Genomic DNA, 15,312 nt, shown 5'->3' with positions numbered 1-15,312 from the left:
TTGTGACTTTCTAACTTTTCCTCGCAATCCTCTGTAATGGTAATTAGATGGGCTTAAGACTATTAATGCAAGTGGTGATAAAAGGAAGGTTGTTAGCCACATGAATCAGTTTTATGCGGAGGAGCCTACTGTGGAAGAGAAACATGTTTCAAGTGGAGCAGTAGTTGTTTTTCCTTGAGTTGTCAAGTTTATATATAATACTCATGAGAATCTATTTTCTGAGGACAGTGTTCCGATTGTATGAGGTGTTCTAACATGGAATGATGGAGAAAGAAAAATTCGGAACTGTGCAGACCTGAGGTGGGGTCCAGCATGGTGGTCTTTGGAGTTCACATCAGTTTTCTGGGTCTCGGTTTCCTTAACTGCAAAATGGGGATAACTGGAGCATCTTCATTGACTGTTCTCAGTATTAAATGAGGCAGGCCTAATGTTTATAAGACTGTGCCTGGCGAATGAGGGCTTGACTAAAACATGTTAGTTGTCATCATTGCCATCATGAACCATATTTTACTGAGTAGAATGTCCGGAAAACTTCAGAAGCCTGGAGTAAGTGGGTAAGGACGTAAAAAGCACGAGTACGGAAGTTTTACTCTGCCTTGTAACTTCTCCATAGAGTGTTTTCATGAATCTTTTTTTCTTAATAGGAATGAATTCTTCCAAAACCAAACTAGAACTCCAGAAGCACCTGACAACATTAACTAATCAGGAGCAAGCAACTATTTTTGAAGAGGTTCAGGTAAAGTACGAGTTTCTAATTGCTAGACTGAAAGCAGAGCTAAGCAGCTTACCTGTGAGATGGTACGTATGAAAAATAGCAAACCAGAGCTGCCACAGCTCAGAGGAAGTGGCCCCGAGTTCCTCTTGGTTTAGGCTTAGCAGCCCTGGGCAGGGGCCAGGTCAGACGGCAGACTTCCACCAAGTCTTGGATTTCACGGTGAATGCGACTAACCCAGAAAAGTCCTGCCTTAAAAAATGTTTTGGAATGAGCGAAAGGAATTGCAGAGTGAAAAGAGCCCTCAGCCCAGGAGACGGAAGACGTGGACTTTGGTCCCCGAGCACTCCTCTGCTCCACAGGAAGCTTCTGCCCAGCCCCTTCCTGCTTGGGGTCCCAGCCCCTTCCTGCTTGGGGTCCCAGCCCCAAAGTGTGGCAGTGGGCAGAGACAGCATTTCGTACGTGAACTTGGTCATTGGTGGTTCCTGCCTTCTTCCTCAGTGTTGGAAAGGGATGGAGATGATGTTAGCTACTTAGAACTGTTTATCAAACCTAAATATAAAAACAAAATACAAAACCAAAGCCAGGCTCATCGGTGTTCTGGAAACTCGCTCTTGTCCTTGCATGTAGATGCCGCGGAGCTCAGGGAGACCATGCTGTGTGTGCTGGAATGCCTGGACTGTGTTCGTTAGGAATCTTTAACGAGCTCATCACAGATTTCATGTCCACTTCAGCCGAGGGGCACTTTCTGATGTTTCCTGGCGCTTTTGTAGGGAGGAAAGCACATCAGAACAAAGAGTAAATATCTTTTTTTGCGGGGAGGAGAGCGGCAGGGGTCCTGCAGAGGAGTCTGTTACGCAAATCAAGAGGGCTGGCAGCTCTGGATGGGGAGTTCTCTCCGCCTCCTCAGTGGGTGCAGGACTGTACACGCAGGCCCGTGATCTGTTTTCTGGCAGGAGTGACACATGTTCGGAGAAGAAAAGCATGGGGAGGTTTTTCAATTTCATAAGTAGCTTAGAATGTAATTCTCACAATTTCCAGTTGCCTTTACATTTTCTTGTTTTCTTCTGAATCGACTTGAGACAGGCTACTTGGTTTTTTCTTGAAGGATCTTTAGAGTTCTGAGGACACAGTACTCAGAAAAACTTAGTGTGACTTGTACTTGGAATTCATAAATGGATGGACGGTTTGCTTCTGACTGTTAATGCATTTACCGTGGAGGCTGAGGCCTTTTTCCATGATGCCGGTCCACTTGCTCGTCGAGTGTTATCAAGCCACTTTGGGGAACATCTTTGCGGCAAGCCTAGGAGATGCACATGCCTCCCCTAATGTGCATTTTATTTAGACAGCACTGTGTAGCCATCCCAAAACAGTGCGATGGCTCAGCATAGGTAATAAAGTGTTCTTCAGCAATGAGAAATTCCTGATGGATGTGATTCTGAGACTCTCTTTGATCTAAATTTTTAGATAGCCAGTGCATTATGGAAAAGAGACTTTAGAGACAAGTGATGGCACAACACAGGTTTTTGTTTGTTTTTGTTTTTAAATGCATGCAGTTAATATCTTGGGACCCCTATGTGTTGTTCTAGAAGGCTTAAAGACCAAAGGAAAGGGACACTGGGTGTGAAAAGCCAGCTCTTTGTCCTCCATCATCATAAGTGCGGCTCTTCCTTAAATGATAAAATTTGACATGGATCTCTTCTAATGGCTTGAGGGTTTCATTGAATTATTTTCAATGACCATTCTTGGTTCTTAGAAAACATTTTATAAACCAAGTTTGTTTCTAGGTAGCAGTACCTGCTAATGTGTTTGAAAATCATACCTTTTAAAAAGATCATAAAGAAAAAGGTGGCTTTGCAGTGTCAGGAGCCCTTTTGTAAACAGAAAGGTTAAGACGTTCCTTTGTACAGTTTTCCTGGAGGGTAGTTTATTTCTGAAGAACTCTCCAAGGGCATATCTTCATAAGACAAATGTAATTACGATTGAAATTAATGGTACATGATTACTTAGTTAAAGCATACATAATCAGGGTTTTTGTAAATAAATGCTTAATGCAGAGAAAGAAGGGCAGACTACACAGGACATGAAGAGCAGAAATCTGTAATGGCCATGTACGTGTCACTGGAGGTTGTTGCTGCCGCGTGCGGGCTGACTTTGAGCACGCTGAGAGAACTTGGTGCCAGATGAGCCTGGGGGCCTGTTAACCCTTTTGTCAGGGGACTCATGACACTTCAGAGCCACTGTTTAATCGATGACCTTATGAAACGCATAATCTTCAAGCATATCTCACTGTGCAACTGTGCGGCAGCCCATGGGGTCCGGTGGTCGGTCCCCTTTGGTGCTTTCCAGCCCAAGTAGGGCTAGTAAGGGAAATGCCTCAAAAGTCCAACTCTCTTCTTCAGAATGAGAGTATTTCAGTGAATGGCTGAATTAATACTGAATGGATAAATCAAGTCGATTCATACTCAGTGGGGGTCAGTAATGATTAAAGAAGATGATTTTTCACAAGTTGTAAAGATTAATAGAGGAGCTGTTTTTCCCTCCACTTTTTGAAGAATATCAACTTAGCTGGATTTTCCATGGCTTTAAAATTAATTGCTATAAGATTTGATTTGATTATAACGTTAGATGTTAGATGTTAGAATTCTGGTAGTGTCCAAGTGAGCATTGCCATTTTAAGTAGTATCCTCCAAAGACTGCAGATTCTCAGCATTCTGGTATTCATCAGTCAGTGTTGGAAATTCAGTTTCCAGTCAGTTTTACGTCCAATTCGTAGGCCTTCTCCTAGAAATAAGTCAAGAAGCATGTGGCAGAACTGGCTTTGTTACCTTTAACAGGCAATCAGTTGTTTGCATTTGTTTAAATGAAGTAACAGGAGAAAAGCACACAAATTAGTGGTGTGTGTGTTTCAGTGAATTTTTAGAAGATGAATGCTCCTGTGTAGCCAGCCAGCATGAAGATTAAGAAATAGAGCATTTCCAGCTCCTCAGAATCTCCGCCCACTACCCCCCACCTCGGTATTGCCCCCGGGGACACACCGTCCTGACTCTGTAGATTGATTTTTTTTTTTTAAGATTTTATTTATTTATTTGACAGAGAGAGACAGCGAGAGAGGGAACACAAGCAGGGGGAGTGGGAGAGGGAGAAGCAGGCTTCCCGCGGAGCAGGGAGCCCGATACAGGGCTTGATCCCAGGACCCTGGGATCACGACCTGAGCCGAAGGCAGACGCTTAACGACTGAGCCACCCAGGCGCCCCTGACACTGCAGATTGATTTTTTATAAGAAAGTTAATTTTTTTTTTTTTTAAAGATTTTATTTATCTGACAGCACAAGTAGGCAGAGTGGCAGCCAGAGGCAGAGGGAGAAGCAGGCTCTCCGCTGAGCAGGGAGCTGGACAAAGGGCTCCATCCCAGGACCCCGGGATCATGACCTGAGCCGAAGGCAGCCGCTTAACCTACTGAGCCACCCAGGCGCCCCTATAAGCAAGTTAATTTTTAACTGCAAAGTGATGCTATCCAACTGGATTCCCCATCATTTTCCTCAGACTTGTCTCTCTGACTAATGAGTGTTTGTAAAATTAAATCACCTGTAGAAAGGAATGAGTTGCCACTGTGGAGGGTGGTGGGTGTCGACACCTTGCTAATCATTCGAACTGAATAGAAGAGTAGCCCCTAGTCACATTTCGGTTATTTTAAGGAAGAAAGGATTTATTTTTTGACCTTGTAGGATATCATGGACGTGGATTTCTGACCTTATTGACTTTCCTCTGTGATGTTTCACGACCTCCGTGATGCATTTCCTCCTTTGCTTCAGTTTCTGATGACTGTGATAGTACATGGTGCTCATTTGTCTCATTTTCTGTCCATCTGGACAACTTTCTTGCATATTTTGAGGAAAAAATGTCTCCTCTTATTACTGCATTTTTAACCTTTTTTGAGACTTTGAAATAAGCAATTGCACAGTTTCTCCAAGAAAAATACACATCTTCTTGTGAGAACAGCCCCAAATAATTAATTAAAGTTATGGAAGAAAGAATGGTTCCAACTCTTAGGTGTCTGTTCAGAGACATCCCCTAATTCCTGTCTGTTCCTCTTTCCTAGACTTAAAAAAAATAGACTTTTTTTTTTTTTTTTTTTTACAGCAGTTTTAGTTTTAGAGAAAAAGTGGCTAGAAAATACAGAGTCCCCATATAACCTCTCACACCCCAGCCTTACCCTCGGGCCACTTTTCCCTATTATTGATGTCTTAGTGTGGTACATTTGTTACTATTGGTTAGCCCATATTGATACATTATTAATAACTGAAGTCCATAGTTGACATTAGGGTTAACTTTTAGTATTGTACATTCTGTGGGTTCTAACAAATGTATATAATGACATGTATCTACCATTATAGGATCAAAGAGAATTGTTTTTTCACTACCCTAAAAATCCTCTATGCTCCATCAGTTTATTTCTGCCCCCCCTCCCCCAAACCCCGGGCCCCCACTGATCTTTCACCGTCTCCATTGTTTTGCCTTGTCCAGAATGTCATACAGTTGGAATCATACAGCATGCAGTGGATTGGCTTTCACTTAACAACATGCATTTACAGTTCCTCTGTGTCTTTTCATGGCCCGATAGTTCATTTTAGTGCTGAATAATATTCCATTTTTTTAAAGATTTTATTTATTCATTTGAGAGAGAGAGTGCGAGCAGGGAGAGGAGCAGAGGCAGAGGGAGAAGCAGACTCTCCTGCTGAGCAGGGAGCCTGATGTGAGACTCCATCCCAGGACCCCGGGATCATGACCTGAGCCCAAGGCAGATAGATGCTTAACCAGCTAAGCCACCCAGGTGCCCTTTATATTCCATTTTATGGATGTGTCACAATTTGTTTATTCACTGTTGAAGGATATCTCGGTTGCTCGTAAGTTTTGGCAGTTATAAATGAAGCTGCTATAAACATTTGTGTGTTGGTTTTAGTATGTCACAAATTTTCAACTCATTTGGGTAAATATGAAGCAGTGTGATTGGCTGGATCGAGTGCTAAGGGCATGGTTGGTTTGGTAAGAAGCTGTCAAACTGGCCCCCACAGCAGCTATGTCATCGTGCAGTCCCATCAGCAGTGAATGAGGGTTCCTCGTGCCTCCTGGACGTGTAGACTCACCGTGTATCCATCACCTCCTTGGACTACTCAGTATAAGGTTGGGATTGTGGTATATGACTATCCTTTTCCTTTCTTGAAGATCTGAAGGGAACTTTCTTTGGAAAAATGCACTTGTTACATAAAACATGTAAAACTTCATCATAACATCAGGGTTCACGGCTTGGAATTGAGATTGAGAGCATCTGCTCTAAGATATTCAATCCTTGAATCTGAAATTTAAAGAATAGCAAGTCCTCAGTGAAAACAACCCCTTCTAATGATTTACTGTCTTTTCCTTCAGTTTTAGGAACAACTTACATTTTAAATGATCTTTTTTTAAAGAGTAGGAATACCAGAAGGTCTGGGTTAGTGTTACCTTTGCTTCTAAAACCTGTGACACAAAGGGTAAAATCATTGCTTCTAGGTTAGCTCAGAGAGGAGGTTGCCAAGAGTGGTATTGATCCAGACTAGATGGTTGTATAGTTGATTCATTTATTACAGTCTTTGTTTTGAAGAGCAGGCTAGAAGTTTGGATGGGGGGCGGTGAGCAGCAGGAAAATGGATAATCATCATTATGAAAAACACACATTTTCAGGGTGTCTGGGTGGCTCAGTTGGTTAAGTGTCTGCCTTCGGCTCAGGTCATGATCCCAGGGCTCCCATGACGCCCGCCACTTGGCGGGCTCCCTGCTCAGCACAGAGTCTGCTTCTCCTCCCTCTGCTCCTCCCCCTGCTCTCTCTCTCTCACTCTCAAACTCTTCAAAAACCCATATTTTCAAGGTTTATAGGCTAGAAGCTTTGTGTGTCTTCAGAATAACTTTTTTCTTCATTTTCAGAGAAAATAATAAATTACATGGTCTTCTAAAAATGAACACTGATGTTTCAGATCCAAAGAACTGGGGAGTTTACTTTGTGCATAATCTTTCTTTGAACAGATGAGGAAGCTAAGATTACATGACTCGCCTTTGGTCATGTAATCTTGTTGTGGCAGCACCCAGAACCTATGTATCCTGATTTCTAGTTCAGTGTGCTTTGCCACTACTTATCTGAAAAATAAAAGATGTAGGGAGAATTTCCTTAAAAAAGAAAGGAGAAAAAAAAAAAATGAGTCAGTGCCATGAAATATTGCGTGCAAGTTTAGGCCTTGTGGGGCTTGCAGAAAGTGCTTCATGCTGAACAGCACTTTGGATGGGTGGGACCATGACCCTCGATCCAGTTGCTGTTTTCCTTTCCAGTTCCCTAGCCATAAAATTTTATAAACATGTGGCCATTATGGCTCTTGACCTCTGGATATGTTTACACAGATTTTATTCTTTTCTTGTTTTCAAGACAGCTTATTTATTAAATATTTTATCTGTGCTTCTATCTGATTTGAAATATTTATTTTAGGTATAAGGACATCAGAGGTCAAAAGCTGAATCTGGCCCACTGGCTCCATTGTCCCGTAATGGTGTCCATGTCTAGCTAGGATCATTTGTGCCCCCTAGTGAGATGATTGGGTAAAAGCAGCCATTATAACGGGTGGATAGAAGTTGTTAGCATTTTCAAAGGCATGGTTTAGCAGTTTTGTTGACAATTAAAAATAAATGTAATATATTCTTTTTTTTTTTTTAAGAAATCGAGACCAAGAAGTGAACAGCGAGAGAATGAATTGATTATTTCTTTCCTGAGATGTTTATATGAAGAGAAACAAAAAGGTCACATCCATATTGGGGAGATAAAGCAGGTATGGCATTTTTTTCCCCTCTTTTAATTTTACCAGGATGCTGTGTAAAACAGAAACTTGAGGATTTTCTCAAGTTCTGAAACTTTTTCTCCCTGTGTTTTATTTTTACTTGTTGCACATGTAGGGGAAATTTGGAAATATTTAGACTGCTTGGAGGTGGTGAGAGAAGTTGCGTCTGCCTCACGGGGCGGGTGGAGCAGGCGTTCCCAACAAGAGGGCGGGTGTAGAGCTTCAAGAAGGAATTGGAGAGTAGATACTGCCACAGCAAGCTACTTGACCTGCAGGGAGCCCGTCTCTGTCACCTCCCCTCTCTCCCCGGGACAACGGAAATGACCTTGCATCGCTGCCTTCAGAATTCTGTAAGGTGCCCGGAGGTTCTCTGGAATGTCAGTACTATGTGAATGTAAGGTAGCTGTACTGACCGGTCAGGTGCCGTGCTGGGGAGCCTGGCGCATGGGCATCCACGTACCAGACTGGCATTGACGCTGTTTCACGTGCTGGAGGTCCCAAATCGGCTTGCCTTCCTCTTCTGGGCACAAGCATTGTTCAGCTTTTCTGTCTCGGGGTGCTGTGTCCGAAGCTGGGGCTCCGAGTCTGCGATTCCATACACGTGGTGTCACGGATCATGTTCTCATGTCCCTTAGACTCTGTGTAAGTCAATTCATGATAACCAGTAGAGAGCTTCAGGTGTGCATTTTGTATTTAAGTTCCCTGTAAGTCAGAAAATCTAGAGAAATATCACTGAAAGATGTTCAGAAAATCCTTAATTTTCCAAAAGTATATGGTCTTTTTATTTTTTTAAAGGTTTTATTTATTTTTTATTATTTAAGATTGAGCATGAGTGGTGGGGAGGGCAGAGGGAGAGGGAGAAGCAGGCTCCCCGCTGAGCAGGGAGCCCAACATGGGGCTCGATCCTAGGACCGTGGGATCATGACCTGAGCAGAAGGCAGATGTTTAACTGACTGAGCCACCCACGCGCTGCAGTTTTTGTTTTTTTTTTTGAGAGAGAGAGAGAGATTGGGAAGGTGGGAAGGAGCAGAGGGAGAGAGAGAATCTTAAGCAGGCTCCACGCCCAACGCAGAGCCTGACATGGGGCTCGATCTCACAACTGTGAGATCATAACCTGAGCCAAAACCAAGAGTTGGGCGCTTAACCGACCGAGCCACCAGGCACCCCAGTATATTGCCATTTTATAAAATGCCTAACTGATGTGTTCTACAGGGGCTTTAATGCTCAGTGGCGCACCCTCTCCCTATAAACACCTCTGCTTTTCTGGTCACCTAACGGTGATACGGTTTTACTCTCCCCAGATTCCTACCTTCCAGTTGGCTCTGGCAGTCAGGTCCCTTTCCTGAGCTCACAGAGCTCACGTACAGTGTCCAACATTGTTTTTCATCCCCTTGGCCAACCTTAGCATCTCTTAGCAGGGACCCTAACGCCAGTGCACCGTATGTGTGTCTGGCCTCTGCCAGCCCCCATCCCTCCCTTCCCAGGACAGCATGGGAGTTCTGTGCTCCTCCAGCTCACTCGGGTGGGCCACCCAGCCTACGCTGACAGTGAATTCTTTGCTGCTTTTCAACCTATTTTCTTGTTTCCATCCCCCCCTTTTTTTTCCCTCTTGTGCCATTAATAGGTTTTCCCTGTTGTAATTTTCTTCCCTAACTTGTTCCAACAGGAAATTGATAATTTGAAATGATTTATAACTGCTGGAGGGGAATGAAGCATTTATGGTGGATGGAAAGTTTTGACCGAAGTACAAACTGATATTTAAGGAACAGAGAAGTATCTTTATGATTTGGGCATAGTTTAGTCCAGTGGAGAAATATATTTAATTTTTTTTTCCATTTGAAAACATGAGAGAATTTAATGTCACAGCTTCCAGGCCTCACAAAGCAGAGCTGTCAGTGCTTTCTCTCGAGGTTTCTAAACATTTTGTTCCCCAGCAGGCTCACGTCCGTGCCTGTAAAGAAGTTGCTCTGATCCCCAGTTGTGGTTGGGTCTTCCCCAGGCTGGACACCCACTCGGGCTCTGAGGATCAGGCTTTTCAGTGCAGCTGCTGTTTTTAGATGGATCAGATGAAGCTTTGAGATTCACCAGTAGATTCCTGCTCTCATTTTCTGCTACCAAATAGTTTACATGGATCTCATTATGCTCTTGTTGCACCTAAAAATTCCCATAGCCTTTGGACAGTGTTATGACTTGACCTAGAGAGGAGTTAGAATCATGGCTTTGGCAGTGAACTTCTCTGGCGCCCGGCCCTCAAGTGGACAGAGGACGCTGAGCACAGACCCAGGGCTGCACTTCTCAGAGCCAGTGGTGATGCTGTATGTGCTTTTCAAAGACTAAAATGGTAGCATTGGATAGCTGTCATTTTTATAAAATAGAACAACTGAAGGACGTTTTGTTCTTGTGGAAAAGGAAGAATCGCTTTGGGCAAAGACCTGTAAAGTAATAAAGTTAGAAAGTGTCACATTTTAGTAAGTGGACATACTGTTTCTACTTGTCTGGACAGAGCTGGTGTGAAAAATTAAGAATATTCAATCAACTGCCACTTACTGAATGTTTGCCACGTACAGAGTTTGAATTTTTTGCATGAGTGATTCCAGTTTTTCTACAACTTTTTTGAGGCAGGTGGTATAATACCATTGTTCGAGATGGAGATGTGGGGAAGAGGTCAAGCAGCATGTTAGGGAATGACAGCTGATGTGTGGCAGGTCCAAGGGCACTATTTTAATCATTATGCTTTTTAGGAACATACCTAACAAAATTTAATGTTATATAACTACTCACTGATTTGCCTGGGTCCATTTTCCAGTAGAGGAGTTTTTCTGACATTTTATTTTGAAAAATTTCAAACATGTAGGAAAGTTGGAAGAAACAGTGAGCATTCATATACCCACCATCCAGATTATACCATTTGTCGCATTTTGCAATATTTGCTTTCCCATATATCCGTCCAGTACTTATTTCACCTTTTTTGGGATGACTTGTAAAGTAAATTTCTGATACCAGCACTCTTTATTCCCATACACTTCAGCGTGCATATAATTAGCTGTAGCTCAGTATTTGTTCACAGTTGTCTTTGGAGATTTACATCCTGTAAGCTGCACAGATCTTGAGTGCACTACTCGTTGAGTTTTGAGGACTTCATACATTTAGGTGGCCCAAGCCCCCATCAAGATAGAGAGCATCCTCTTTCACGCCGGAATGTACCCCCGTACCTCTTTGCTGGTCCTCACTACCCCTCCCCCAGGCAGCCACGGTTTTGATTATTTATACCATAGGTTGATTTGCCTGTTCTAGAAGTTTTGCAGATGGAATCAGAGAGTCTTTACTCTTTCAGTTCTGGCTTCTTTCACTTTGTGCTACTCATCCATGTTGTTGCGTGTCATCAGTCCTTTGTTCCTTTTTATTCCCGTGGGCCAGCCCCAGTTTTCTCCATCATCCTTCTGGTGGACACCTTGGCTACTTGCAGGTGCTCGTTGTTAGGAATAAGGCTGCTCGTGGGCACGCCATGGCACCACAGGATGGTGGGTTCTGACCTGAGAACGTCGGTGTAGCCGCAGAATTTAAAACTTGGCTCCACACTTCTGTGCAGAGTTCACCCTTCTGTCCTGGGCTGGGCAGTGTGGCGACTCGGTGCAAGTTGCTCTAGCACCCCAAATTGGAAGAACCAGCATCCTCTTCAAAGGAGAAACTTCTAGATGCTTATTTTAAAATGAACAAGGAATATATTTTCTAAACATGAATTATTTTCAAAGCATATTAGAATTGTGGTGATAAACCTGGAAAAGCATCATGTTAGGTGGGAGAGGAGAGCGGACGAAGCGTTGAACTCCGTGTACAGACATTCTTATGGCCTGGTTTCAGAAAAGGAAAAGTGCGGTTTTTCTTGTATGTACTTTCTGCTGTGTGTCACTGGTCTTGTAGCCAGTGTTTTCTTTATCTATCAAAACAATCCATTCAAAATGCTTCTACTTCATGGAAACTTGTGTGGAGTTTGAAAGCAAGCGCACGACTTCTTACCTTTGTGGGAGAACTGGCGGCGAGTCAAGGGCAGGCCCCTAAGGGCCCTGTGTGGATCCTTTCCTTTGCTCTGGAGTCTGTGGCCCTGATATTTGGTAAATGATTGCACAAGACCAATGGCAGTGAGTAAGGCACCTGCCCGTGCTGCATGATGTTTAGCAGGCATTTAGTTAGTATCTGTTGCGGGAGTCTGTTGCTTTGGGTACGTGTTTCCCCAGGGCCCACCTGGTGATCATTGCTCATTCGCTCCTTCAGCAAGCAAGTGGGAAGTGTCCAGAGCATGCTCTGTATACTCTACGAAAACACAAAGATAAATGATGGTCTCCCCCAAAGAATTTCTAAGCTAGTTGTCATTCTCTTAATGCACATTCTAATTCTCACAGAAGTAAAACTCTGATGACTGCATGAAGCCAAAGGTAGCTCTTATCAGAACCCTTTATTTCTCTTTTATGCCTTGAAAAATGTATGACATTCATTGATGAACTAGGATTTCATCATTTCAAAGAAGACCTATATCTTTGACCAGCAAATACCTAAATAATAAAAAATGCATAATCACATAGGAATCCGGGGAAGACAAATTAAGAGACCATCTGTAGCCATCAAATTGGCAGAAATGGAGAAATCTGACCATGCCATGTAGAGGTGAACTCTCATGTACTGATACTGTGACTGTTAATTAGTACCATTTAGGGGAAAAAAATCTGACCGTATCTGGTACCTGTGAAGACGCGCAGACCTAGTGACCCAGCAAGGACATTTCTAATTATTTACCTTGCGAAAACTTTCACATCTGTGCTAAGGAGCTATGTTCGGGAGAGATTAGCTCAGTCTCCTTTGTAAAAGCATGAAGGAATACATGTTTAAGCATAGGAACGTGAACAAATTACGTTGTTATACAGTGAGCAACTGCACTCTAATTAAAGTGAGTGAATCCAAGAACATTTGTCAACACAGATAAATTTGAAAAACTACATTGAAAGACAAAAGGTAGTTATGGGAGGGTATGTACAGGATGATCTGTTCATTTAAAGTTTCAACTATATGTAAACCATTACGTATGTTTTATGGATACATACATGTATATGAAGGTACATGGTACGAGTTGACGAACACCAACTTCAGGAGCGGGGTTATTTGTGCAGCTGGGAAATGGAGAGTGGTTCCAGGAGGCATCACAGAGGTCTGTAATGTTTTCCATAAAACATGGGAAACAGTAGCTAAGAGTCAATGATCGTGACTCATAGCTGACATCTACTGAGCGTCAGGTATGTTCTCGGTGCTTTAATGTGCGTTAGTTCATCTGAAGCTCATAAGTGCTCTGTGGGGAAAGTTCCCTGTGTGTCCTCAGTCTGCAGGTGGAGGAACGGAGGGGCAGCAGGTAAAGATCTGTCCAAGGCCACAGAGCTAGGGAGACACAGAGAAGCATCTCATCTGGGCCCAGGCTCTGGAGCCCGCAATCCTCACTGCTCTCAACACGTGCGTGTTCACTTGGCCAGAGCTGAGTCGGGGGGGCGGGGGTGGGGGTGCAGATGCATGTGTTACATTGGTCTGTGTGCTTTTCTGTATGCTTGAAGTACGTAACAACAAAGAATGGCCTGAGTTTAGAGTATTGGAGTATGTGCTTGTTTGTGTTTTTAATCTAGAGAGTTTTTATAGTTCTTTTTTTTTTTTTACCATACCTCTTTGTTAATAAGTAGGATTAAACCTCATTTTCTGGTTGGCATCCAAACACCATTGTGTTGGCAACTTCATGTTGTGACCAGTGAGGGGGGCAAGCGTGGTTGCAGAGGGAAGGGGTGACAGAACCTGTAGGTGGGGGAGAGGAAGAAGTGGAGAAGACAGCTCCACAGAAGGTGATGAAGGGATTAATTTAAAGTTATGGAGGGGCGCCTGGGTGGCTCAGATGGTTGGGCGTCTGCCTTCGGCTCAGGTCGTGATCCCAGGGTCCTGGGATCGAGCCCCACATCGGGCTCCTGGCTCGGTGGGGAGTCTGCTTCTCCCCCTCCCTCTGCCTCTCCCACTGCTCATGCTTTCTCTCTCTCTCTGTATCTCTGTGTCTCAAATGAATAAATAAAATCTTAAAAAAAGAAAATAAAATTTAAAGTTATGGAGTGGATTCTATTTGTTTCAGCCTCTGAAATTCCCCCAAAGGTAAGTTGTTCTTTACTTGGAAGAGCTAACACTGTCCACCTCGGTACCAGCAGCTTTCCTCAATGCTTCACGTGGTTTTACCTGTTTCATCTCACAACACAGCGTTAGGATTAGATCGTGAGGTGGGTCTGAGTTGACAGAGGAAGGAACAAAGTCGAGGAGAGAGGAAGTAGCTTGTCCAAGGCCAGTTAGTGAGGGACACATCTCTGATCCTGACCGCAGAGCCTGAGCTCACGAGCTTTGTTAACAGAGTGGTTTCCAAGCATATTTTCTCGTTTTGTTTGGAGTGGTCGGAGCAGTGCTTTGAGGCAGACTGGGAGCAGTGCTTTGAGGCAGACTGTTTCCTGGACTTGCAGCCTTGCCTTCGAGGAGCAGATGAGATGAGGTCAGGGGATCAGAATAACGTCCTGGGTTCAAAAAGATGCATCCTAGAGATTGACCATTCCTTTAAGAAGGGAAAAAGGAAGGGAGCAAGGAAGCTGTAAGTGACTGACTTAACTTTTCATTGTTTCACTTTTTAGACCTCACAGATTGCAGCAGAGAATATTGGAAGTGAGTTACCACCAAGTGCTACTCGATTTAGACTAGATATGCTGAAAAATAAAGCCAAGAGATCTTTAACGGAGTCTTTAGAAAGTATTTTATCCCGGGTAAGTAGCATAATTTCTCCTAATCTAAGTTAAAATCACTTTTTAAGAGTACATAAGATTCAATTCTTTGCCTTTTTTAAAAAAAAATTATTTTTAAGTAATCTCTATGCTCAAGGTGCCTGGGTGGCTCAGTCATTAAGCGTCTGCCTTCGGCTCAGGTCATGATCCCAGGGTCCTGGGATCAAGCCCCACACTGGGCTCTCTGCTCAGCGGGAAGCCTGCTTCTCCCTCTCCCGCTCCCCCTGCTTGTGTTCCTGTTCTCGCTATCTCTGTCAAAACAAAACAAAACAAAACGAAAAATCTTTAATCTCTACACTCAATGTGGGACTCACACTCACAAACCTGAGATCAAGAGTTGCATGCTCTTCCAGCTGAGCCAGCCAGGCGCCCTCATTTCTTTGCTTTTGTGCCATCAGTGTTTGTTATAAAGTACAGAAGGGTAAAAACCTTTTTAATGTCTTCTCAGTCTTAGAGCAGTGTTACCTACACTTCAGTTTTTAACTTGGTTTAGGTTAAAAGAAATTCTCTTACATAGCATGGTATTTTTGTTTCCTAAAAGGATATTATTCGCTGGCCAGTCTCTGTGAAGAGCACAGATTAGATGTAATAAAGTGTGGGACCCATCCTCCCTAAGTGCCACGAGGCACAGCTTAAAAAACCATTTACTGTCAGCCGCGGCTGGTACATGTCTAGAACTCTCTGTAGCGGGTCAGTAAACTGTGGCTCTCAGGTCAAATGCCACCCACCTCCTGTTTTTGTAAATAAAGTTTTGGAGACATAGTGGTATCCACTCATTTACCTATACTCTTAATTTGCTTTTGTGCAGAGCTGAGTAGTTGCCACAGACAATATGGCCCCCAGAGCCCAAGAGATTTAGTATCTGGCCCTGTACGGACAGGTTTGCGCACTGCACTCTGCAG

General features: G+C 43.4%; 1 protein-coding gene across 8 annotated transcripts in view; it reads left to right on the top strand.

Moving 5' to 3' along the window:
* The window catches only part of TBC1D1 (TBC1 domain family member 1), a 229,469-nt gene that overhangs the window by 123,456 nt on the left and 90,701 nt on the right, over window positions 1–15,312 (top strand). For all 8 annotated transcript variants that reach the window (XM_035005149.1, XM_035005146.1, XM_035005148.1 and 5 more), the window contains 3 exons: window positions 645–736; window positions 7,452–7,562; window positions 14,264–14,392. In XM_035005149.1, coding sequence (XP_034861040.1) covers window positions 645–736; window positions 7,452–7,562; window positions 14,264–14,392 — 332 coding nt within the window. The remainder of the gene's footprint in view (window positions 1–644; window positions 737–7,451; window positions 7,563–14,263; window positions 14,393–15,312) is intronic.

The sequence above is a fragment of the Mirounga leonina genome, unplaced genomic scaffold (assembly GCF_011800145.1).
Source record: "Mirounga leonina isolate KUSES-001 unplaced genomic scaffold, KU_Mleo_1.0 Mir_129, whole genome shotgun sequence".
In the NCBI taxonomy this organism is placed as follows: domain Eukaryota; kingdom Metazoa; phylum Chordata; class Mammalia; order Carnivora; family Phocidae; genus Mirounga; species Mirounga leonina.
The sequence above is the reverse complement of the archived record's forward strand: the minus strand, read 5'-3'. Positions and strand labels throughout refer to the sequence as shown.